At 40.3% G+C, this 24,484-nt stretch overlaps 2 protein-coding genes across 4 annotated transcripts in view; one reads left to right on the forward strand and one right to left on the reverse strand.

Annotated features, from left to right (window-relative positions):
• Positions 1 to 734, reverse strand: part of CCDC186 (coiled-coil domain containing 186) — a 35,390-nt gene extending 34,656 nt beyond the window's left edge. Inside the window, exon 1 of one of the 3 annotated variants that reach the window (XM_058841206.1) lies at positions 624 to 734. The gene's annotated coding sequence lies outside the window, so the exon portion shown is untranslated. Of the gene's footprint in view, positions 1 to 587 lie in introns of all 3 variants that reach the window. The other 2 variants (XM_058841204.1, XM_058841205.1) reach the window with 2 other exon arrangements.
• TDRD1 (tudor domain containing 1) lies at positions 222 to 24,085 on the forward strand. The gene is made up of 23 exons (XM_058842055.1): positions 222 to 406; positions 6,867 to 6,975; positions 7,324 to 7,438; positions 7,751 to 7,818; positions 9,818 to 9,965; positions 10,356 to 10,461; positions 10,781 to 10,820; positions 12,426 to 12,474; positions 13,956 to 14,036; positions 14,362 to 14,538; positions 15,039 to 15,146; positions 15,649 to 15,819; positions 16,084 to 16,332; positions 17,740 to 17,862; positions 18,742 to 18,852; positions 19,032 to 19,202; positions 20,127 to 20,369; positions 20,882 to 20,998; positions 21,212 to 21,322; positions 21,580 to 21,747; positions 22,074 to 22,295; positions 22,472 to 22,518; positions 23,119 to 24,085. Exons 1-23 carry the CDS (start codon positions 222 to 224, stop codon positions 23,209 to 23,211), a joined length of 3,012 nt encoding a protein of 1,003 aa, XP_058698038.1. The 3' UTR covers positions 23,212 to 24,085.
• The last annotated feature ends 399 nt before the right edge of the window (positions 24,086 to 24,484 follow it).

Consider the following 24,484-nt stretch of genomic DNA (forward strand, 5'->3'; position numbering starts at 1 on the left):
ACCGCAACACCGCAGCCGTCTCTAAAAAATAACCATCATCACAGTTGTTGGGCTTTGTTATCTAATTATTTACCCATACAGCAAAATCAACCCGCAGCCAATGGAACAGCACAACCTAATTAATATCGCGGAGAAGAAAGCTGTGCAGAAACAAAGAGACTGCGAGCCAGCACAGGAGCCTGCGCTACCCGCTCGGAGGTCCTGAGCAGGAAGGTGTTGCTATGGCAGGTCCTCACCCCCCGGCCCTGCTGGCACCTCGCTCCCTCCTCCTGCGCCTCGCCCACGGCCCCGGCGCGACCTCCGCCAGCCCAGTGCCGCCACCTGCACAGGGAGAGCCCCCTCGCCACCCGGGGCAATTCCGCCTCCCTCCCGTCCTTCCCCCGCCCCCGCAGCCGCGTCCCTCAAGGTTTATCACCCGCTGACAGTGAAGCGGATCAGCGGCCCCGCGGCCCCTCCCGAGCCCGCCGGGCATTCCCGTCCCGTCCCCCTCGGCCGCCCCCACGAGAAGCCCGGCAGTGCCCGCGCAGCTGAGAGACGCCGGCTCCGAGCATCCACCCACTCACTCACCCACTCACTCAATCACCCACTCACCCGCCCGCCCTTGCTGCGGCGCGGGCCCTCACCCGGTCGTTACTCGGGCGGCAGGAGCGGCGGCAGCGCGGCCATGGCTGGCGCAGCGCGGTCCCGCTCCCCGCCGGCCGCCCTGCCCGGCGCGCTGACACATCAACAAAGATGGCGGCGGGGGCGGGGCGCGGCGGGGGCGGGGCAGGGGCAGCCCCGGGCGGCGGGGCCGGCCCAGCCCCGCTGGGGCCGCGGCTCCTGTGGCTCCTGTGGCTCCCTGTGCTCCGTGTGCTGTCGCTCGGGTCGGGCCGGGGCAGCCCTGCGGGGGCCGCGGCTCCTGTGGCTCCCTGCACTGTCGTTCGGGACCGGCCGGGGCCGAACGGGCCATCCCACCGGGACCAGCCGGTGACTCGGGACCCGTCACGCCGCCTTCTCTCGCCCTCATGCCGCTGCTGCGTTCTCACACGCGCCGCCGAAAGCCCGCGATCCACTGACGGTGCTGAAAGCTCCGAGCGTCTGGATATAGGACATAATGCGGTGGTATTAGTGCACTCTACGCCAGGGGACATTTAGGGTGGACATTAGGAAGAATTTCTTCACAGAAAGGGTGATCAGACACTGGAACGGACGGCCCAGGGAGGTGGTGAAGTCCCCTGGAGGTGTTTTTAAGGGTAGCCTGGACGTGGCGCTCAGTGCATGGTCTGGTTTACAAGGTGTCGGGTCATAGGACTCGATGGTCTCAGAGGTGTTCTCCAGCTGAATTCACACAAGATAATTTCAGGCATACGTATAAAAATTGTTTCAATTTGGATTTTTTTTTGTTTTTGTCATTTAAATATATGACTATGTTAACAAGGGATCTCATGTCAGACATTCATTCCATGGCACTATCTAAAACCACAGCCCCGAGCAGCTGCCTTACAGGAGCGATTCTCCACCCCAGCAGCTTTCAGAGAGATGGTTACAAAGATACCTCTCCTTTTTGCAAGATCCAGTGCACAAGTAATGACAAATAGAATCTTCTCCCTTAAGTGAGCAGCATCTCATTCTCCATAACCAACCTCTGCACCCACATGCCATACAAGAGTCAATCCACTAATGTTAATAAACAGCTTCACTTAGCACCTACTGGGACTTCATTCCTTATTCTGATTGGATTAAAAAAAAAAAAAAAAAAAAAAAAAAAAAAGCTGAAAATTTTACTGGGCATCAAAAATCTGAATTACATTCCAGTGCTGGGATCAGCAGTTTTTCAGCAGAACACAAAAGCTTTTTGGAATCCAGAGCACGGCATAAATGCCATTTTATTTAATAAAACATAAATTGAAAAAAATACCTTAGCAGACAAGCTGTTAAGTGAAAGCAGTTGTATTTGCTATAGCAGCTCAGCTAAAATGAGCACTGGCATCTCTCCTGCAGTATCATCTTAAACATAACAATAGAAAAGCAAGTTAGAATTACTGAATAATTCAGGTTGAAAGGGACCTCAGAAAATTATCTAGTCCAATCCCCTACTCATAGCAAGGGTAACATTGATGTTAGATCACATTGTTCCTTTATTTCGGCTAATCTATTTTTATATACATATAAAAGCATACACATTCCTACATGTATGAAATCATCACCTACCCAGTGATGATTTATTCAGTTTGTATCATGGATGACCTTCAAAGTAGAATGTGCTGCATAACTTCACTTACAAACATTAATTGAGAGAGTTATTTCAGAGCAAGTTCTTTTTCTCCATATTCTTTCTATGCATTTGGAATTTCAGAGCCGCAACTGCAAATTGGGAGGTCCTAGAAAATTCCCCTTGAAACCTGTTGTTTAACCCCAGCCAGCAACTCGGGCCCCCAAAGCTGCTGGCTCATTCCCCTCTCCAGCAGGGCAGAAGAGAAAACTGGAAGACTCAAGCTTCTGTGTCGAGATAAAGACATTTTAATGTGACAGAAAATAAAATAATAATCATGATAATATAAACAAACCCAGTTATACACAATGCAATTTTTCATCACTTGCTGACTGATGCCCAGACAGTTCCCAAACTGGTCAGTTTTTCCTCAGTTTATGCACTGAGGATGATGCTATTTGGCAAAGAATAATCTTTGGCCAGCTGGGATCAGCTGTCCCAGCTGGGTTCCCCCCCTCCCCCCCAGCTTCTTGCTGGCAGGGTATGAGAAGCTGAAAAGTCCTTGACAATAGTGTAAACACTATTTAGAAACAACTAAAAACATTAGCATGTTATCAACATTGTTCCCATCCTAAATCCAACGCACAGCTCTGTACCTGCTCCTAGGAAGAAAATTAACTCTATCCCAGTCGAAACCAGGACAAAATGTTTTAACTTATTCTTTAAAACAAGAGTTTGATCTTAAAGAAAATCAATCTGCAAACATTTTAGTACAATCACAACTATAAATCTTTCAATGTCCATTATTTTGGGAAAGATAATACTGCTTCAGGTAACTAAACAATGTCCTAGCCATCACCCCTAAAGCAGCAAAGGAGTCAGTCATATGAAGGCAGATGTCTTTAAAAACACAAAGCTGAAAGCACAAATGGAAGTAGGTTGCAGAGAACACTCATGCCCTCAACTTTAACCTCCAAATAACATTTCAAGTGTCTAGCCCTTGCTTTGCTCAAATTATGCTGTGCATTCCATCTTACTAAAAATACATAAAAAAATCAAGTGTGGAATGGATAAGTAAAAATTGTCTCTTTTCAGCAAGCAGCGTCATGCAGCACTCACTTACTAATTGCCATGCAACACAAGTCCAAGCTTTGCTTTCAGGAAGGGTTTTTTGCCACTGCTGCTGCTGTTCTGCAGCTGAGCTGCAAAGTTCACACTGCTGCTCTGTAACACGGTCACTTCAGTGCCCAAACGCTTCTTTTCTTATTTGATCTTCTAGTTATTTAAAGACAACTGCAGAGACATCAGTATACTCTGGCCCCAGTCTTTTTAAGATATGTGCTTTTACTTTGCTGTACACTTTGTCTGCAGTCCCACTGATGTTACCTGTATGTGGTTTAGTGTGTTCTAATAGATCTGGCAGAATTTAATCTGGTTTTTGTCTTTTATTCTGGACTTTTTTTTAGAGAAGGATTAAAATCAGGTTAAGAAAATAGAGCCTGGTTAGTGAAGTTCTTCTTTAAAGGCAGAAGAGAAGGATTTTTTTGTACTCATCTGGACTCCCCATAGCTCTAGTCCCAGAACTGATGTTGACAGTTCTGTTTCTTGTAATATCTGTGCTTAAAATTTTCATCTGAAGAGTATCTTATCCCCAGGAGGCAGCCACATATATCTGGGGAATGATAACAACAGTTCACAGAGAGAGTCCTTCCCAAACCACTTGCATGTGTATTAAATCAGAACGAATTACTGTGTCTCTTAATTAGCCAGCCATAGCTCTTATTTGGCATATAAAATGCTGAGGAAAACAATTCCTGAGTGAGAGAATTTACCATCTGAAAGACAGACAGTCCTACACAACAGACTTGTCTGCTGCAGACAAGCTCTGCATTGCAGAGGCAGAAGCAGAATTTGGCCCACATATTCAAAAGGTTGTAGTTCTGGCTTTTTGCTCATGTTTTGTTATATAAGAAAAAGGAAAGGAAGTGTTCATCTAATTGCTCAGTTTCCATATGACATTTGTTAATTATCCAGAGTATTTCTATAGTTTTGCCCATTGAAAGGGCTTAGCAACTTATGTTTTTTTCCTTCAGCTAAAGTGTTAGCAACTTTAAGGGAGAACAATGAGTTGGCTCAAACAGCAGATGTGCTGAGCGATACACTCCTCTGAGACCACTGGTGTCAAAGGGCCATGTCCATGAGGAGGAGCTGGCAGCAGAGTCCAGCTTGCCCAAATCTCACCATCTGTATTGTGTATTGTATTGTATTCTGTATTGGATACCCTTCAGTCAGAGGGCTGGTCTGTTGTAATGTAATTACTGCAGGCTGAATTTCACATAAAGAGTTATTATTTTCTTCATTGGGAATTACCTTCATTGTTGACACCCCAGGAAAATTGTGTGACTATTTTATTCTGAGCAAGCACAGTTTGCCAGGGGCCTTTAGGAAGGACCATTCACAAAGCTCCATCTTCCCTCCATGTGTCAGGTAAGGACAGCATCTCTGCTGAAGCTGCTTGCCACCACCATCATGTCTGACCTATACATGGTAAATCCCAAGTGTGACTACAATCATTCAAGTGCTCTGAGTACATTACAATTGGAAAAAATTATTTTCATTACACATTGCTTGGATTGTCCTTTTTCAGCATGTAGCACAGTGGTGTCTCAGCTGGTTCCTAGGCATTTAGATCCTAGAGCTAGTGACACGCTGGTACAGTTATTACATGACCTAGGTGAATTTAAGCCCAAGGCTCTTGCTAACAATTGCAGGCAAGTCACACCAGCCTTATGCAGCTCCTGGGATGTCACTTCTCATCAGCCTCCATGCTAAGGGCACTTTCCTCAGCTACCTCTGACACTCAGTTACCCTGCAGGGAGACCTGGATAGGCTGGAAGAGTGAGCTCACAAGAACCTTAAGTTCAACAAGATCAAGTGTAACGTCTTGCACCTGGAAAAACATAATCCAGAAGTGCAGCATAGGCTGGTATCTACCTATCTGAGGAGCAGCTCTGTGAAACAGACCTGGGGTTCCTGGTGGACAAGCAGCTCACCGTGGGTGAACAGGATGCTGGGTTGCATCAAGGACATCACTAGCACGGATAAAGAAGTATTTGCCCCACTCGTTGCTTGCCAGGCTGCACCTGAACTGCTGTGTTCACTTTTGGTCCCTGCTACACAACAGAGATTTGGATAGACTGGAGAGGGACCAGAGAAGAGCTGCAAAGAACATCAAGGTTTGAGAAGCTTGATATAAAAAGAACAGCTGAGAGAAATGGGCTTGCTCGGCTGTCAGAAGAGAAGGCTCAAAGGAGGCTTTTTCACCACATACCAGTATAAAGGGTGGCTACAAAAAAGATGGAAATTCCTTTTTTTCACATGGACTCCCATGGAAAAGACAAAGGGTAATGGATACAAATCACTTCTGGGGAGATTTCAGTTAGACACAGGAGAAAAATGTTTTGCAATAAGAGAAATCAGCCATTGAAATAATCTCCCCAAGGAAGTGGTGGATTCCCCAACACTGGATGATTTTAAGATTCAGTTGGAGAGGGTGCTGGGTCATCTTGTCTAAATGTTTAAAGCTAAAGAAAGCCTAATTTTATTTTCTTTTGAGAGAGGTTTGAATGACAGAGAAGTATTTTAGTGCCTTACCGGTACTAGTTCTTCCTAGGCATGAGGATTACTGGGCTAATCTTAGGGACAGAGGAACAAGGGGCAGGGAGATGATGAAGGCTGTATGATAATGTCTCCCTGCAGCCTCCCACATACAAGTGTGCCTACTCTGATACACACTGCTGAGCAATTTAGCACGTGGATTTCTTGAAATCCCACAATATCCCCCCACTAATTTTCCTTCTTGTTGTAAGAGCAGCCTCTGATCCACTCAGCTTCTGCTCAGGCTGGAGCTGGGGGCTGGAGGTTCCTGTGAGCCAGGAAGAGTCTTTCCTCTGACTTTAGTAGGTGGTATCTAAACCACTGAGAGAAAACTCAGCAGCCCTAATATGTGTTGCTCCCTTTTCTTCTGAGAATGCTTAGAAGAAAATAGAGCAAGGATCCTAGACAGGATCCTAGACTTAAATACAGACGATTTAGACTGAAACACTGTCACCGCCAGATGCCAAATGGCTTAAGGCAAAATAGCTGTGCTTCAGCTACTTCTCTGTGAACAGAGATAATTATTCCCTGCTGTACAGAACATGTAACAATAAAACCCATCACTGATTTTATAAACTTTAATAATAAGTACAACAATGTAGGCACTAAAATAGATCAGATTAATTTATTTTTTGGTGAAAGCTTAATTGCACAGCACTGGGAACACCTGAGATCATGTCTGAGTAGTAGCATAAAATTGCAGCAGTCTTGAGGATGAAGTGTATTTTCCCATGAACATAGAGACATGGAGGTGGGAAACAAAAGTTGAAGGGGAAAACGCCTTATATAGGAAAGAAAGAGGAAAAAGAACAAAGGAAAATGAGTATAGGTTGGAAATGGGAGATGAAATGATGCGTGTTCTTGGCTGCAAGGCAAAATTCAAATACTTCAAAATACAAATGCATCAATTTTTTATATCAAATTTCAGCTTTTTGCTTAGCTCTCACAGCCATTTCCTGAATTTGTATGAAATAAATTTGGGTTACTGGTTCAATCGTGGATAATTATGTCCACAAAGATACTCAGAGGCCTGGAGCACCTCTGCTATGAAGTCAGGCTGGGAACTGGGGCTGTTCATCCTGGAGAAGTCTCCGGGAAGAACTCAGAGCACCTTCCAGTACCTCAAGGTACAAGAGATCTGAGGAGGGACTTTTTACAAGGGCACGTAGTGATCGGACATGGAGAATGGCTTCAAACTGAGAAAGGATGGGTTCAGATTAGATATTGGGAAGAAATCCTTTGCTGTGAGGGTAGTGAGGCCTAGAGAAGTTGTGGATGCCCGATCCCTGTTAGAATTCAAGGCCAGGTTGAACGGTGCCTGGATAAACCCGCGCTAGACGAAGGCTCCGTGGCCGCGATGGCGGCACCGCAGGCCGTGCGGCCGGGCAGCACATGCCCCGCTCCGCCCTTGAGGATCGGGGTCCCGCCTGGGCGGGGCGGAATGAGCGGCACGGATCCGCCGGGACCGGCTGGAGTTGTCCCTGACCTCTGGGGGCCGCTGCTTCCTCTCTTCCCGCCGACGGTCCTCGAGTGAGCGGCCGGCCTTGCTTCCCGCCTGGGGCAGCGCGGACGGCGGGGAGGCGGCCCGGGGTGAGCGCTGCTCTCGGGGGAGAGGGGGGCAGGGTGAGTGCCGCTCACTCGGGGGTGAGTGCCGCTGTCAAGGGGAGAGGGGCAGGGGGCGGCCCGGAGTGAGCGCTGCTCTCGGGGGAGAGAGGGGCAGGGGCGGGCGCTTCGCTTTCCCCCGGGAAAAGGAGCCGGGTGCGGCCCAGGACTGAGCGCTTTGCTGAGGATAGGGAGGGCCGGTGGTGGCGAGCTTGGCTGGAGGCCGTGGCACGGGGCTGTCTAATTTTATTTTGAGTTACTTAAAATGACTTAATTTTAATAGCACCTGTTTAATTGCAGTTGCTGAAAGCGCGTTTCTGCTGGAGTTGGTTTGCGGTGTCACTTCGAAGACTGTTCTGTATTTGCAGGTTCATTTTAGTTTGTTTTCTCCTATACTTTTAATTTAAAACAATTATATTGCATATTAGCATTTGGAAAGTAGGTGCTGAAAAAGCATTTTGGCAGAGCCCAGGGCATTGCTTCCCCTCAGGCAATGGGAATGGTTGGGGCAGTGGCTCCCCTCAGGCATGGGGAACCCAGGAGTGCAGCCTATGCTTTTTGTGACTACAAACTTTTTTAACAAAAGTACAGCGAGGTCTCCTCCAGAGACCCAGTGAGCTTCATGTGCAGGTGTTGATGGCCACTCCTATTTGTCCATGTGTTCCTCTCCAAAAGGAATTTTCATCGTTTAACCTGCAGTATTCGTTGTTGAGTTCTTTAATGCAGAAAGTGTTTTGCTGTGCAAAAAAAATAAATAGATGGTAGAGAATTAGCCTTCCAAAATGTTAATGTTAAATATATGTTCAGAATATGACCCAAAAATACTTTAATTTGTGTGCCTGCCTGAATTAATCTTTAAATCCATGCTTTTGCAGTTACCTGGCCCATAGCCACCTTTGGTCATACCCTAGTGTCAGCCTTTACATGATGGCAGAACCACTTCAGCATAATGAAGTTGCAGATGCAGATTTAAGCAACAGGGTCACAGGTACCAACTTACTGTTGAAAAGCTTTTAGTTTTGAGGCTGAATTTCTGAAATATCTAACAAAATCCAGTATTTTGTAAGCAAATGATACAGGGTATTTTTGACAAATGTAGAAACAGTACAGAAAGTTTTAATAGCAGCACAAGTGCAGTAAGAGAAACTTTGTCCTAAGCTTGACAGAGGTATCTTGACTTCATTTTTCTGTGATTGTGTATATTGATACACATCATCAGTATGAGTATGGCTTATAGATGCAACTCCTACTTATCCAAACTTGTAACTGCTGTAATGCCTCAGAAACTAAAAAATCCCACCAGGATAGTTGAAGTTTTAGGAAATTTGGACTGATATGTGGGAGTTGGAGTTCCTTCAGCAATGTTTCTTGCCTCTTAAGTGCCTTGGTGTCGTCTGATCCATGTTCTCTTACCCCAGGTTGGGGAGAGGGAAAGGCTTCATTTTGGGAGATCTGAAGTAGCTTTATGTACAAACATCTTGGGTCTGGAGAGTTCATGAAATTTGATTTCATGTTAGGCAAGAGTTTTAGTTAAGGCAGAGTTTACAAGATTGACTTGCTTCCAGGTGGGGAAAAAAGGCCATGCTAGCTTTATGTTGTCTCAGTGGAGACATCAGACAGGCCTGCCAGACTGGAACAAGATTTTAATGGCATAAGTAGCCTAGAAGAGTGACTAATTCTTTGTAGGTGGATGAGTTGCCCACTTACAAAAGCAGAGTTCCTACTATAGCTTAGCTGAATACCTTCTAAGAGTTGTTTGGTAAAGAAAAACTCACAAAAAGGACCACAAGGTTTATAAGGCACTCACTGGAAAATCAGAATCTCTTGTTTCAGATTGTTTTGTTTCTCAGTATTGAGTCATAAGCACAGAAGGTGAAACTGTTGTTTTAGTAATACCACTGATTGCACTATTGAATAAATATAGTATCAGAATGAAAACAAGTGACTTCCAGAGTGTGTCATAGTCCAGGCATCTCCATTCACTCAAATGGGCTGACAGAACAGTAGGAGTAGCCAAGAGCCTTGTTTCTTCCTGCAAATATTCCATAATATAGGCATGTGTTAGTGTTGTTAATCAGATCCCTTTGCAAATACTTCTGCTTCTAGGAAGTTCTATGGAAGACAAAACTGGTAGAGAGAACTGCATAGCTGCAGCTGATAAAGAAAATACTGTGAGTTATTTCACTTTATAGTTGCCCCAAGTATTCTGAGCATTTCTAGATAGCAGGAATTATCAGCATGTATTTATCTTTCTAGAACTTAGAAGTGTTGTCTCCTTTTGTTGTCGTATTTTTGTATATTACAGTATTTTTACCCTTATGGTGATCTTTTTTCCAGTAAGAGTGACTTCAGGTTTTTCTTCCACAGGTGTCACATTCTAATTGGATTAATGGGAAGCCAAAGAAATTGCAATGTTCCTCTAAGAGTGCTTTTTCTATTTGCTATGATAAGAGTTTCTTGAGTTTGTTAGTACCACCCCCTAAAGGGGGCACTTGCCATCGTTGTGGTCTCTTTGGTAAGTGCCTGCTGTCCTGTAGTCTGTGTCATACAGTACGTTTATCAGTGAAACCAGATCAAGTTTCCTCAGAAATATCTTTAAATGGATATATATTTTTAACTCTCAAACACAAGTATAGGCTATTTAGAGCAAAGTTGGAGTAATAGAGCTGACAAGCAGGAGAGTATTTCTTTATTGAAAGTGGTGGGGGTTTTTTTTCCCTTAAATGTAGAAGGAATTTGGGATGTTTGGGCAGCAATGTCTGATAGCTGTATGTGAATACAAATTCCTATTTTTGTTTGCTTAGAATTGCAGGGGAGCTGTTTTGTAAAGCAGATATTTAAACAGTTGTTGTTCCTTTCAATGTGTTTTGTTCAGACTTCATTTCTTTTTCCTCATTTGTTTTAGGAAAGCTCAGATGTTCACAGTGTCTGCAAACATACTATTGCTCTGTAGATTGTCAGAAAAAAGATTGGCCAGCACATAGAGTAGTTTGTGATCCCATTAAACAGAAGTAAGTTTGATGAAAGTTCTGCCAAATTATCTTCACAGAAAGACAGTGTCCCTCCCATTACAACATAAATAAGCATGGGAAGGCAGTATTACAGTAAAGTATTTTGCTTATTCTTAGGCTAGTACTGCATTATCTTATGGCTGTCATTATTACATATTACCATATTTGTAATTCTGCATTTTAGTGGATGAGGAGTAAGGGTTGGCAAAAATCACATAGTATGAGCACAGCCTTTTATCTGTTTGCAAGTAGATTGTATTATTAATGTTACTTGTCAGTCTTTGGTTCTTCAAATTGAGATGTTTTCCTTTGATTGCAGTTCAAATAATAACAAAACCAAGACGGGAGTTTATCTTAAGGTATGCAATACAGTTTTGATTGTCTTGAATGGATCTGCTGTGAGTGAGTGAGTGGCAGTGTGCTTCATTTAACCTGTATGAGAAATGAACAAGTTGCTCCTTTTAGAAAGATCAGTGTTTCAAATGAGAAGTTACTGGGAGAAGTATTCAGAAAATTGTTACTTCTAGAACTCTTAGAAGCACTGTCAGACAACCCTGTGTTTTTTTGAAAAAAACATTTGTGAAAAAGTTAAAAATCAACACATGTAGGATGTTGCTAGAGAAATACTGTGGGAAGAAAACAGATGTAGTATCTCCAACTCAGAAAACTTCTGGTGTCTTGTTTCTGTGAAAAAATCATGAGCTGACTCTTAGAACCTTGAAAATTCATTAGAGAAATACATTTTATGTAGTATTATACAATAACAGATGGAGATAAGCTGTTGTTTCTTTGCTGTAGAAGGAACTAGATGACACAGTTCTCCTTTGTAATGTGTTGAAGCCTCTCTTGATCTTATTTTGAGCCAAGCATTTCTTCCAGTCTTCCTATGAACTCTTCTGCAGTAGTTGATTTTTCTGTATTTGTGGTTTCTTGGTATCACATTTATGAAGATGACTAAGTTTGCGTACCTCCAACTAGCCTTGTGTTTGCACTGTAGAACTCCTTTGTCATGTACTCCTTTGGAGTAGCTTATTCATCTCTTTTACTGGAAGGAATTTAGAAAGGAGGCTTCATGTCTTGAGACTTCTGTTAGTTTATCCTGTTAGTTCCTATTGTGTGTGTGCTTGTGACTGGGTTCTAATGAAACTGATAAACTGATAGTGAGGGCCCTTTATACCAAATAGCTGTACAATGTGAATAAAAAATTTTCAGTCACTTTATTTTCAAAGAACAGAAGGGTTTTTTTATCTTGTTCACCTCTTGAAGCTCTCACAAGTTCTGCAGAATGAAGAGAGCTTAGATTGCATGTTGAATGATGCTAAGGTGGGTTACATTAAGTTATTAGACTTTTTAAAAATGGATGCCAGCAGATAAAGCAATAGCTGTAATCTGCTCTGGGGTGTTAAGGGTATGAGGAAGGAGGTAGAATTAGATTCTTCTTATTTATGAGAGCATCATATGTGGGAATTTTAGCTGAGTTGTCCTGTAAAACAGTTGTGAGGAAGTGAATGTGTGAATCTTCAGCACATGTTCAGTAGATCTCTGCAGTGTTTCTTGAACTTTCTTACTACAAGGAGCTACAGCTGAATAGCTCCATATTAAACATAACTTGAACCTGTTTTAAATAGGGTAATTCAACTTCTGAGGATTCTTTCTTTTTACTTTAATTTCCCAATTCTTTAGAAGAAAGTGCAGAAATCAGTTGAATTGGTAGCCCTTCAAGCCCCAACAGCAGCTTTAATATGCAAGGTGATATTTCTGAAGGTCTTGATTATTTAGTCATTTAGATAGGGGGAAATAATCTGCTATGCCCTCATGTTCTAATTATAATTATTTCCAGTCTATTAAGTGTTTCTTTGCCCATTATAATCAGAAGGAAAAGGATGGAATGAAGGCATTGCCAGCTTTTTTTTTCTCAGCTCATGGGAAGGCACTGTTCACTAACTGGTGTTGAAATATTACAGGAGGAAGTGAGGTTGAGTTTTGCTGTAGATGTTGTTCTTCCAGATTCTGGTAAGTGCTTGGTTGTGTGGGTAAAAAAAGCCCATCACAATTAAGGCTTTTATGTTCACTCTCCTCTCCAACACCTGTAGAGGATGAGTGGTTTTTCTTTTGTCCTTCTACTTCTTGTCACTCTCCCAGCCTCTCCCTTAACTTTTTTTTTTTCAATTCTACTTTATTTCACCTTTCTATAAAATGTCAGTGCCTGAAATACCTTGCTAAGCTTAATAACCTTAAATTTTAGTAAGGTTACTTTTCCAATAGAATTGTATTAACTTCAGTGTGTTCTAGATTATCTGCTTTATTTTTCTGTTTTAATAGATGCATGAAAATTTTGTTTCTTTCTTATGCATTTTTAACTCTTTAAAAATTACAGTATCAATTTCTAGTTCCAGGTAGGATTTTACCAGCTTTCATTATATTTCATGCATGCTCACTAAGTATCCCAAAGAAAGAACAATCATTGGATATTGCTGTATCCAGCTGGAGAACTCTGTAAGCATGCTTATATTTCTAATTTAGCAAGCTTCAGTGAGAGACAAGCTAAACACCAGACCTTTGAGAAGTCAGAATTCAGATTTTCAGTTGAGCTAGGTTTGATTGTCAAAGCAGATCAATACATGCAAGGTGTACCTTTTGTCTTGTGGAAGACTGTTGTTTAGGGTTTCCTCTGGATGCAGAGCAGGAACAATGTAGAGCCAAGACCATATTAATTTCATTGATCTGCAGCCCACAGAAACGTTCAGAGACGTGGTGGTTGATCCTCTTAGCTTGCTAAACTTGCTTATGTGCAGGAAGCTTACCTCCATCCTCTGTCAGATTCACTTTAGTCCCGTGTAAATTCAGCTGATTAAGGATTGTGCTGGGCATATTTCACATCTGGTTGCTTCACAGCACACTAGTGGTGAAGTGATAGGTAACCTGCCAACCTTTTGGAGAGAAATCACGTAAATATCACTGCATTCTTGAAATATTCCATGCATTCAGTCCAGACTTTATAAGCAGCTGAAAAACCTGTATTGAGGTTTTAATTTGAAAATAATGGTATTGAAAGTTTGGACTACTGCTTCATGCATCAGAAATGGAGTATGTAATAGCTGAGAAACCAAGATTTACAAAGACATCTTGACTAAATCGTTACATACTCAGTGTTGTAAATAATGAGGTAGGTTGTGAATCCTTGTGTCTGAAAAGCAATCAGTTTTTCAGCTCACAGTCTTTTGTGACTGCAAGTAAATGTTGATTGTTGCTGCTTTGCTCATTTTACGAAGTCAGACAGTCTTGGAGCTGTGAATATGCTCAGAGAACTCAAGTAGTTGAGCTACTCTGAAATTACCTTTGTTTTGCATTTTAAACATTAAGTGCTGAACAAATAAGTAGAACATGCTCACCTTGTGATAGGAATGTAGATCTGGCTGAGGATGGTTCTGAAGTGGAACTAGCTGATGGCTATTTTGTATGATAAATCTTTTATTCTTGCATCTATATTTTAGAAGACTGCCAAAATAAAGTTCCCTTAGAAATGAAGTCTCATTTAACTTCAGGAATAGATGCCAAAGGAGACTCTCCAAGAGGTAAGCAAGCAAATCAAACTAAACTTGGGGAATTTTAGGTCTGCCTGTGCTGCATGATACTCTAGCTGCTCACTAGCATCATCTCAAACTTAAAAATGTTGGCTAGTAGAGCTTCCTTCAGGTCACTACTGACATTAGCTCATACACATTTTCATAGTATAAAACATTTGTATAGTACTTACTATGTGAGCATTAATTACAAATATGACAGGAGCCTTCAAAGTCCAAAGCATCAATAAAAAGAATCAACTATTTCAGTATGTTTATCTTTTCAAAGTCAGCTAGCTTTTGATTGGCAACCTTTTTTTTCTTTTTTTATGTGCAGTATCAGAAAACCATTCAAAGGGAAGTGAAAAAAAAATGCTTGAAGATGAAGACTCTTCTCACTGTACTAATTCAGTTGCCAAGTTTGTCTCTTTAAGTACCGGAGATGAATTTTCTGGTGTGGTTTCCCACATTCAAAATCCAGACACCTTTTTTTGTCAGCGGATGCAAAGTGCCTGTAAGTGTTGGGTTGGAAATGGGATGTACAATGCCCAGTATGGCATTTTTCTCTTCGGTAGGAAGTGGCTGGGAGAAGGTGATTTTTTTCTTCTGTGTCCATGTGCAGCCTTTTAATTGTGGGTAATCAGTAGCAAGGTGTGTCCTTTGGGAAGAAGTGGCATACCTCATCATCTGCCCGTTGTTGGAAGAGCTGTCTTCCTTGGTTTCTTCTTGGCATGCCTTCACTAGCTTGCTTTCAATTTGCACTGGCTTCAGCATTGTCTCTTTGCTGAAAAAATCCATCACTAGTTTTCCCTGTCTGTTCACTGCTGTGATTCCTCAGACACACATGAGGACTCTCTTGGATGTTAATGATTGAGGAGCCCTAGTCTGATCAATGTTAAACATTTGAAATAATTTCCGTTAGGCTACAAGATGTTCTTCCAGGCTTTGAGCTTAATTGTTTTGTAATAATTGTAAGACAGGCTATGTTCCAAAACCTATTCATTTTAACATCAGGTCAGCTTGCTGAGCTTGAAGCTTCTCTTAATGAATACTGTGACAGATTTCCCGGTAGTCCATCTTTCCGTCCTGCTGCTGGCAATGTGTGCTGTGCCCAGTTCACAGGTAAAAAATTGAGTGAAATACTATGTCCCTCAAATTTAGTACCAAAAAGATACATTTTGTAAATATGTTTAGAAATGTTTCATATACAGTTTATTTGTCTCTGGTTTTTAGCTGTGGGTGATGCTTGGTAGTGATTTAAGAAATTATATTTGTAAAATACCAATTTTAGAATGTCCCTTTATTGAGCAGGCTCTTAACATTGGATTCAGATTACTTAGAGTAGGTTTTTAAGAGATCATGGAAAATTTGGGGGTTTTATTTTGCTAAGTATCATTTCCCCAGGGTTGGAAATCAATATATCTTTGAAATTTCAGTCCCCAAAAGAAGCACAGAAGAAATGAGATTATATGTAATGATGCTGTTCTGATAGACTGCTTCTCAAAATGCTACTTAGCTAACACCTGGTAGTCCTGAGCTGCACTGAGATGGGTATATTTTTATATTGGTCTGGGAAAAAAAATCATTCTGTTCTCATACATTACATTTGTATTCTTCTTTCTAGAAGACAACCTTTGGTATCGTGCTGCTGTTACAGCTTATGTTTCTGAAGACACTGTTTTGGTGGACTATATGGATTATGGTAATTCTGACTCTCTTCCACTGACCAGACTTCGTCCTATAATTCCAAGATTAACGGACTTGCCAGCCCAAGCCATAAGATGTAGCCTGGCAGGTATGAAGTAAATGATAAGCAATTTCAAACTAGTTAGGGGGAAAAAGTGGTATTACATAACCATCACACCTATAGTATCTCACACTGAAACATGGGGGAGGATGGAAGTAATGCTAGGCATTATTTCCAGAATTCTTAATTGCCATGGCATATCTACAAAACGTGACAAATATTACAGAATGTACTTGCAGTTGTTATACCTGTCTACACATTGGTGAGAGTTGGACTGACCTCAGAACCTTTCCATACTATGTGACTTTTTAGGTGTAAAGCCACCTTTAGGAACATGGACCTCAGAAGGTATTTCTTGCATGAAAAAAATGGTGAAAGACAAAGTGTTGACAGTAAAGGTAGTGGATAAAAAGAATTCTAGAACTGTGGTGCAGCTTACAGATGCATCAGGTACTCCAGCAGTAAATATAGCGAGCCGTCTCATCGAGGAAGGCTTTGCAGCTGAGGAGCTGAGCATGGCCTTACCAGCAGCCAGAGGAAGTGATGTTGAGCAGGCCAATGGTGAGTATGAGCACATCCTACTGCACTGGCATTTAACCTCTTGCTAGAGTGGGCACAGAGAATGCAAGCTCTTATATGGTAAGAGCTTTTCAGACTGGCTCATCAAGTCTAGCCTTCACAAGTCCAAAGTTTAGCCATAGCAACTTAGCAGTAAAGAAGTTGTGTGTCTGTATGTGTGTGTCCATGTGTTCATGCTTAACAAAGTTGTAATTGCCTGCTTTTGGAAATTGGTACTTACTCTGGTTAGAAGTCTTACAATTTCCAGTTGAATTAGGCTGTGATGAGTTATTTCTTGCTGTTCTTAATCCATCCACCCTAATCCATCACTGCAAATAATATTTCCTCCATTTTCATTGTCCTGTATTTTACACATAAACCCACATACTTAGTCTTCGAAAATTTGACTGTAGTAGCTTATAAAGCTTCAAGTCTATGCCTAAATTGACTTGTTTGAATTTAATGACCAAAGCTTCAATCTGAGAGATTTTTGCAAAAATTACATAGAATTTCTTTGAAATCTTGGGGAAGATTCCTGGCTTCTTTTACATGAAGCATGCTAAATTCCTTTCCATCCTCTGTCTGGCAAACATACATGTTCTCTTCTGATCCATTGGTACTGAAAACTTTTTGTCAAGTCTATGTTTAAATAATTTCAGTCTTTTTCCCTAGATGCCTTGTGGCCAGGACACAGCTATTCCTTGTGTGTATTCAGAAGAGCAAGGAATCTTAAAAAAATTTCAAGTAAACAGTAACTTTCCTGGCTGTATCTAAACACATTCTGATCTGTGGCCCTCATCCAGGACTTGTTTTGTACTTCCTTGGTTTATTGGTTGCCTCACCTTTTTGTAATTTCTGTCTCTGAGCTGTTGAATGCAGGTTTTCAACTGTGTTCTCCAGTATGCCATGATTTAGTGTTCCCATGATGTATTCTACAACTTGTATTAAAAAATAAGCATCTTTTAGGTACCTGAGTACAATATACAGTGCAAATTTCTGCAACCAGTCTTTATAGTAATATTTTTTGCTCTTCTTCCTTAGATTGTTTTTAGTAGTCTTGGTGACTGATGTTTCCCTCTTCTATGCTTCCTACCCTGTTTCCAGGAACCAAGGTTCTCCAGTGTCCCTCTTACCCAGGTTGTTGCCAGCTAGTCTTTACCTCTTTCTGTGATTACTCTTCCCTGCTATCTGTGGCTTGCTCTTTTTGGGAATGAAGAATACATTAAACAACTGGCTTGTTTCTCTGACTTGGTTTTACTCTGCAGTGAGGCTCTCGCTGGTAATTATCTGTTGGACAGTTTAGAACAAGAAATTTGAGGACACAAATGAGTATTCGGGATTGTTTTTTTTTTTTCCTGTAAGAGTTACTTTAATTTATTTTCATTCTGTGCTTTTCTCTGTCCTCTCTAGAGGACACAACGAACAAAAGAATGTGCAAGTGGATTAAATTAACTCTTAACCAAACACTCAGTGTCATAGTATGTACAGTGTACAATCCTGGAGAATTCTACTGTCAGATTTCAAACAGCCATGGTAAGTTTATTCAGCTGAATTCTTTCTGATAATTTATTTCCTTTTGATTTGTCATTTATTATAGTTCTAATGAACTACTATGTCAAGTAAGCTTACAGTACAAAGGCTTACCTCTGACATTTTTATCTAAGAATACAAGTGGAGTGACAAAGAAATATTTTTGGAAATGCTGAAGATAGGCATTAGAGGAAAGTGAAAGAGTTAGCATAACCTAGCCAAAGGATATCTTAATTTTCTTTTCACTAGAAGAGTGTCCAGGCTTTGGAATAAGTTGTCCAGGAAGGTGGTAGAGTCATTGTCTCTGGAAGTGTGCCAGAGGCATCTGGATTTGGTACTTAGGGATGATTATGGTGGTGCTGGGTTGATGGTTGGACTACATGATCTTGAAGGTCTTCTCCACCCTTCCTTATTCAGTGGCTCTGTTAATAAAAGCAAATAAGAGACATGTTCCCTGTGCCAAGACAATATTTACTGGAGCTCTCTCTAGTACACTCTTGTAATTTATAAAGACTTAGAGATATAATAATTGTAACACAAAAATGAGAAAATGCAGCCATTGAGACATGACTTCTTGTTGGATTAGTTAAAAAGTAATCTTGTTTATCTACCAGAAATCTGTATAAAGACTTCTGATAGCTACTCGCTTTTTAAATGTTAGAAGAATGTGACAAAATTCAGTGGCTGAAGAGGGAGCTAAAGTCATTCAAACAAAAAATATGGGGCAGCTCTTAAGAAGTGAGGGATGTTTGTTCCTTGACTTATGTAGTCAAGGAATACATTTGAAGGTTTAAAGTAAACTGTAGAGTGAACAGCATTGATAAAGTTCAAGTCCAGCTCATTTACTTGATCTAATCTTTGTTTTTTCTTCTTAATTTTCAGAGTTACTTTCTCTAAACTCACTTAACAAATCATTGTCTGAGCACTGTCAGAAAACACCACCAGATGTTTTTGAGCCTAAGAATGGAGACCCTTGCTGTGCTTTTTACTCTGGCAAGTAACAGGCTAAAATAGTTTTGTTTTTATAGGGTGAACATGAATAATTTGCTGATGGTTTACATTGGAAGAGGACAACAAATAATTATATTTATTTACTAACAAGTGAAAGCTGGTAGACATAGCAAATGTGTGAAATAATTATTATTAATTTTTTTAATCTTCTTTAAAATCAGAGGATGGTAACTGGTACCGTGCTGTGGTGCAAAATGTCACTTCAGATGGAATTGTTCGAGTGAGCTTTGTGGACTATGGAAATACTGAGGAAGTACCACTGGATAATATCAGACAGATCTCCTCCTCATTCCTAAAACTTCCATTTCAAGCAATTAAATGCTGGCTCTCAGGTGAATCCTTATGAATTTTCTCTTATAAGAGCTCTTGCTTTTAGAGACTTGCTGCTTTGGGGGAAGGAATGACAGGGAATACTGTGCAGAACTCTTCTCTTTTGTTTGTTTGCTTTCTCTTCTCTGAGCTCCTGCAGTGATTTGGAGTGATCTGCATGGACTTTGCTTACTGCTTTACTGGTGAAAGGGAGCTGTTTAGTACTTCTTCATCTGTAGTGCTTACTGGTTTTTGGTTGTTGCCTTGCTAGGAATGAGTGTGCTTTTGTGCAATTTTATTTCTCAAAATTTTTGCAGGCAAAGGAGCTAATCTGTTTTAATGAAGCAAGTTGGCCTTTCAGTTCTCTTGAATTTGACTCCTGAAGAGTTTGGCACTGTACTGCTGTTTCTCAATGTTCTGCAAAATCTTTTTCCACACTGTTCAAAAATTTGCAGAATTTTTCTTTCTTTCTGATGTACTCTGCTTGGTTTAAAAATGAAAAATGTGGAAACAGGAAAAAGCTCAAAACCTTTTGTTCAAGTGTCTTTTGCTGTTCCCCCACCCAAAGAACCTTAAAACACTTATGTTTTGTCTGCTTCTTTGATAAAAAGGCGTGATTATACTGATTCAAAAACAGTCTTAATAGTGTTGTTTGTGCTAAGGATTGTGCAGAGGATTTCCTTGGCTGAATCATAAGACATAAAAGATGAAACTTGGGAGTCCCAAGGAAATGTGGGCATTTAGAAAAAAAGGAGGAAGAGGGAGAGCAGGTAACAGGATGAAGGACAATGTGTTGCCCTGGAGTAGTAAAAGTAGCCTTGATTTTTCAGGATATGCTCTGAAGACTTTTTTTTTTTTTTTTAAGTATTTTTCAAAGGAAATTATAAATGTTGAGGAAAGTCAATATTAATGAATGGAGATATTTTAACAGTTATTTTACTTCCTAGGTATAAAGCCTGGAAATAGCAAATGGAGTCCAGAAGCTACAAAAAGATTTCATATGTATGCTTCAGGCTTAGAGCTTCAAGCCACAGTAACTTCCCTTTCTGAAGATGGTGCAGGTGTGGTGCTTACTGACAATTCCACAGATTGTCCAAAAATGATCAATGAGATACTAACTTCAGAAAAACTGGTTGTAAAGGAAGTTCTACAAGATAACAATAACTTTCCAAAGTCTGTTGACCAAAAAGGTAATCAAAGCAATGTTAACTTCTAGATTTAACAAGAATTTTCAGTATCCCAGCCTTTAACTGTTACTTTCTTGTTTAACTACAATTAATATCAATGCATAGTTTTGTTTATATTGTCAGTTCTTACAGTTGAACACCAGCTGCCCTGCAGGTGGCATTACAGACAAAAAGAGAAGGAAAAAATGCTGTGTTTGTCTTAAATGAATGTTGTTTGACTCTGTGGGAATCAGAGAATTAGCAGTTTTCTATGGCTGAAACTTCTCTCATGTTTGCTTTTCAAGATCTTAATTTTTTCTGAGGTGTTTTTTACTTTAGCTACTTTTATATGCCAACAGTTTATGAACAGCAAAGTAAGCATCATTTATCTTGGTATAGATTTGTCTTCCTGAAGGGAAGACATGTAGTTGTGTCTGAAATTCAAAAAAGTATTATAAATATCAAAGGAGTTTTTTAAAATACTTGTGTGCTTGGAGGACAGTGATAACACTGCGTTTTCTTACAATTTCTATTAGCAACCTCACTTGGGCACTGGAAGTCAATTGAGTTGGCTGTGGATGAAACCATGTCTGTCTGGGTAACAGAAGTTGTAAGCCCAGACTTGTTCTATGCTGTACCAGTTCCAAATAAGGGTAAGAAAAAGTGTTCCTTGTTCCTAATACCAGTAAGAAGACACTGTTGCAAGCTAGATAATAAAATGAATGTGTGTAGTGAACTGAACGGTGTAGGAATGTATCTTGGACAGTAGGAAAATACAAAAAATGTCAAAGGTGGGAGCAGGGAGGCTTAATAATGCTCTTCATGGTACCCAGATGTGGTTAGTCAATGTGGATTTTTTTCTGTAGGTCAAAAGCAGCTCCTTAAGGAGCTGATTTCACTGGAAGACTATTGTAGATCTTGTAACAAGCAGCCCTTCCAACCAAAGCTGGGTGAAGCCTGTTGTGCTCAGTTCTCAGGTGAGACAATCGTTTGTCCTTCCATTTCCTTGGCCAGTGTAAAACACAGCTTTTATTTTTGTTTCAGACAAAGAAAAAACCCCAACTTGAAAGTGCTTATGGATCTCTTAATTGTGCTTCTTGTCAGTTGGCCTTCTATATACCCACCACAGTATTTAAAAATCCCTGGAAAACTCTACAGTTTTCTTGTTCTCGTGATAAACTGTGTTTATAAGATGATTCTTCACAAGTGACTATTCTTATCCCAATCTTTTCAGGTAATGGCAATTGGTACAGAGCTATTGTTCTGGAAGCTTCCCAGTCTTCAGTGAAAGTACTCTATGGAGACTTTGGCTGCACAGAAACTTTACCCCTTTCAAAGGTGCTGCCAATCACCGATTCCTATTTAAAGCTGCCATTTCAGACAATTACTTGTTCACTTGCAGGTAAAAAAAACCTCCCCAAAATAAGCAAAAAAACCCACCCCAAAAACCCCTGACAAATTTTCTTGAACATTATAAATTTGTACCTGTTCTGGTGGTAGTGTTCATTCCTTAATACTGGTACACAACATGATGATCTTCTGAAATAGTATATTGGTAAACATGGTAAAAGCTGGTTTAGAAAACATGTTTTTAGTTCATTATCTCTAGAGTGTAAGCTATTTATATGAGGAAAATTTAGCATCATATTTTCCAAAACATATGTATAATTCAAGTTATATCTTAAAGGAATTATTGATACAATAAACTTGATGTTCCTTTTCTTGCAGGAATAGAGAAAGCTGAGTGGTCTCCATTAGTGCTTGACACTTTGAAAAAATTATTATTGAAGCAACATGTCACAATTACAGTGAAAGGGATTAATGGAAATGTTAATTTAGTAACAGTGGAGAAACACTTTGATAATGGTTATGTAAATGTAGCTGACAAACTGCTGAAGGAGGGTTTGGTCACATCCTGCAGTCCTGAAAACTCTCATGGTGAACATCAAGGTACAAAATTTGGCTTGATTACTTCAGTTTGCTTTTTCTGAAGAACTTGTAAGCATGGGGTGTAGCTAAATGACTTTCCCTTCTAAAAATCCTGGACAATGCCACATGTCACTTCTTAGGAAACTAGGGAAGGAATGTATGTGTGTACTTTGCTCATTCACTTTGGTTTTTTTTAGGTAATGGAGGTGAGACCAACTGCTGCTGCATGGAATTAAAAGTGCAAGTAAGATTCACTCCAAGCAATGCTTTCTTTTTTAGGTTTCCAGAATTCAAAAGAAACCCTGGGTAGGAAGCAAATGGGAGAAGGGGGAGTAATAGCTACTGAAACATGGAAGTTTTGTGAAATGCATCCTGGCACTTTTTCTCAGGTTGTTTTATATAAGGTAATATTTAGAGCACCCTGAAGCTGAGGGAGGATCATGTTTAGAGCTCATAGACTTCATTAGTCCGTACTTTAGAACTGTACCACATACAGTTCTTACTTCACTTTTTTAGAGTTTGAAGTCTCAGGAGTGATACTTTTCTCTGTTGTCTAATTTATGATGCTGATGTCAATCTTAATTTGAGTATTTAATCAATTTGGTTTGAGGAAGCTGCTTCAGGGAAAAAAAAAAGGACACATACATGGGCAAGGGGAAGTCGGTTACAATTCTATTGGCTTTTCCCCTCCAGAAGATTTTGCAACAGAAGGGAACTGAATATATTTATTGAATTAATTGGTACTTAGCTGAATTTGTTGTATTAGTATCTACCCTGATCTGAAATCAGCAATAAAAGAAAAAAAATATTTGTACACTTCTAACTCTTTCTGCTTATTCCACAGCTTGAAAAGCATAAACAAGTCCTACTCTTCCTTTTAAACAAGTTTGGAAATCCAGATGGATTCAGTGATATGAAAAATCTGCTGGAGCACTAAGTCTCTGACATGCACCATTTCATTTGCATGTCCACCCAGTTGCTGCAGTTCCTTTTTTAGAAGATCAAGAGCATCAGCTTTAAAAATGAGGGTCACTTCATAGAAACTGTGCTATTTAAGTTCCTGCCATTTATCTGTATGCTTGGATTGTTACTGTGACCCAAGCATGTAACCTAGAGCATTGCAAAGCTGCAAGGTAAAATTTCTGTTCTGTTCTTGTTTTATGCCACCATGTGCTACTAAACTTTTTGCTTGTATTTTCTTGTTGAATGCACAGAAGTTTATGGAATGGCCATTACATTGTGAATCTGTTCTGCAGACTTGGATTTGAAATTATTGCAGTTGTAAGGCTCACTTAACTTTGGTACCATTTATATTACTTGAAAAACTCTTTTTTTTTATTATTCATCTTTCAATCTAATTTCTGGTCTGAAGTTAGACTGAGATTTGTTCTTCATAAACTTGATTTGAGTACCATTAAAAGTTGAATGTTGTCTTGGACTGCATACAGGTAGTTCTCTAAAATCAGTAAATACTTCATTGTGCACAGTTCTTTCTTTACACTTATGCTGTATAATATGCATCTGTGAATGTTATTTTGAAGTGAATTGTATTGAAGCTGTTTTGTGTCTAGCTATATCATCAGGATCTCTACGCCATGAAGTTTTTTTCATCATCATAAAAAGACCCATTCTAGGCTATGACAAAAATACTGAATCAAATTATTAAAGAGATTTTCAGTATTTCTTCAGTTGAATACCTGGTTGTCATTTCTGACTAATTCAGGAATGTCAAATTATTCTTTGTAGAATACAGTAGCCATTTGCTGATTGAAAGTGCAGGATCAGCCTTTTTGTCCACTTAAAGCACACAATTTAAGTTTGGGCTTTTGCAGGTTGGAAGAATCTGGAGATTAAAATTGTTGCAAAATGTTTTCCTTTGACTTAATGTTTTATTACACTCAAATTGATTTTTTTTTTTCTGCCTCTTAGTTTCTGTAGTATCAAATTCGTGTAGTAACTAATAATTAGATGAATGCTTGCACTTGGATTTCTGGAGTTTTGTTCATGCCCCTGGTTCTGAACCAAGACTGTGGCTTAGTCAGATGTCCTTCAACTCCTTGGGACCGGAGTGCCTTGCACAAGCATTTGCCCCCACACACAGCACCTCACTAATGTCTTACTACTCCCACACCTCTTGTTCACTTGTCCTCATCCACCCTCTCCTAGCACTTACTGCATTTCAGAAGATGAGTGACTACAGTAGCCAAAAG

Source organism: Poecile atricapillus, chromosome 6 (genome assembly GCF_030490865.1).
Source record: "Poecile atricapillus isolate bPoeAtr1 chromosome 6, bPoeAtr1.hap1, whole genome shotgun sequence".
Taxonomy (NCBI): domain Eukaryota; kingdom Metazoa; phylum Chordata; class Aves; order Passeriformes; family Paridae; genus Poecile; species Poecile atricapillus.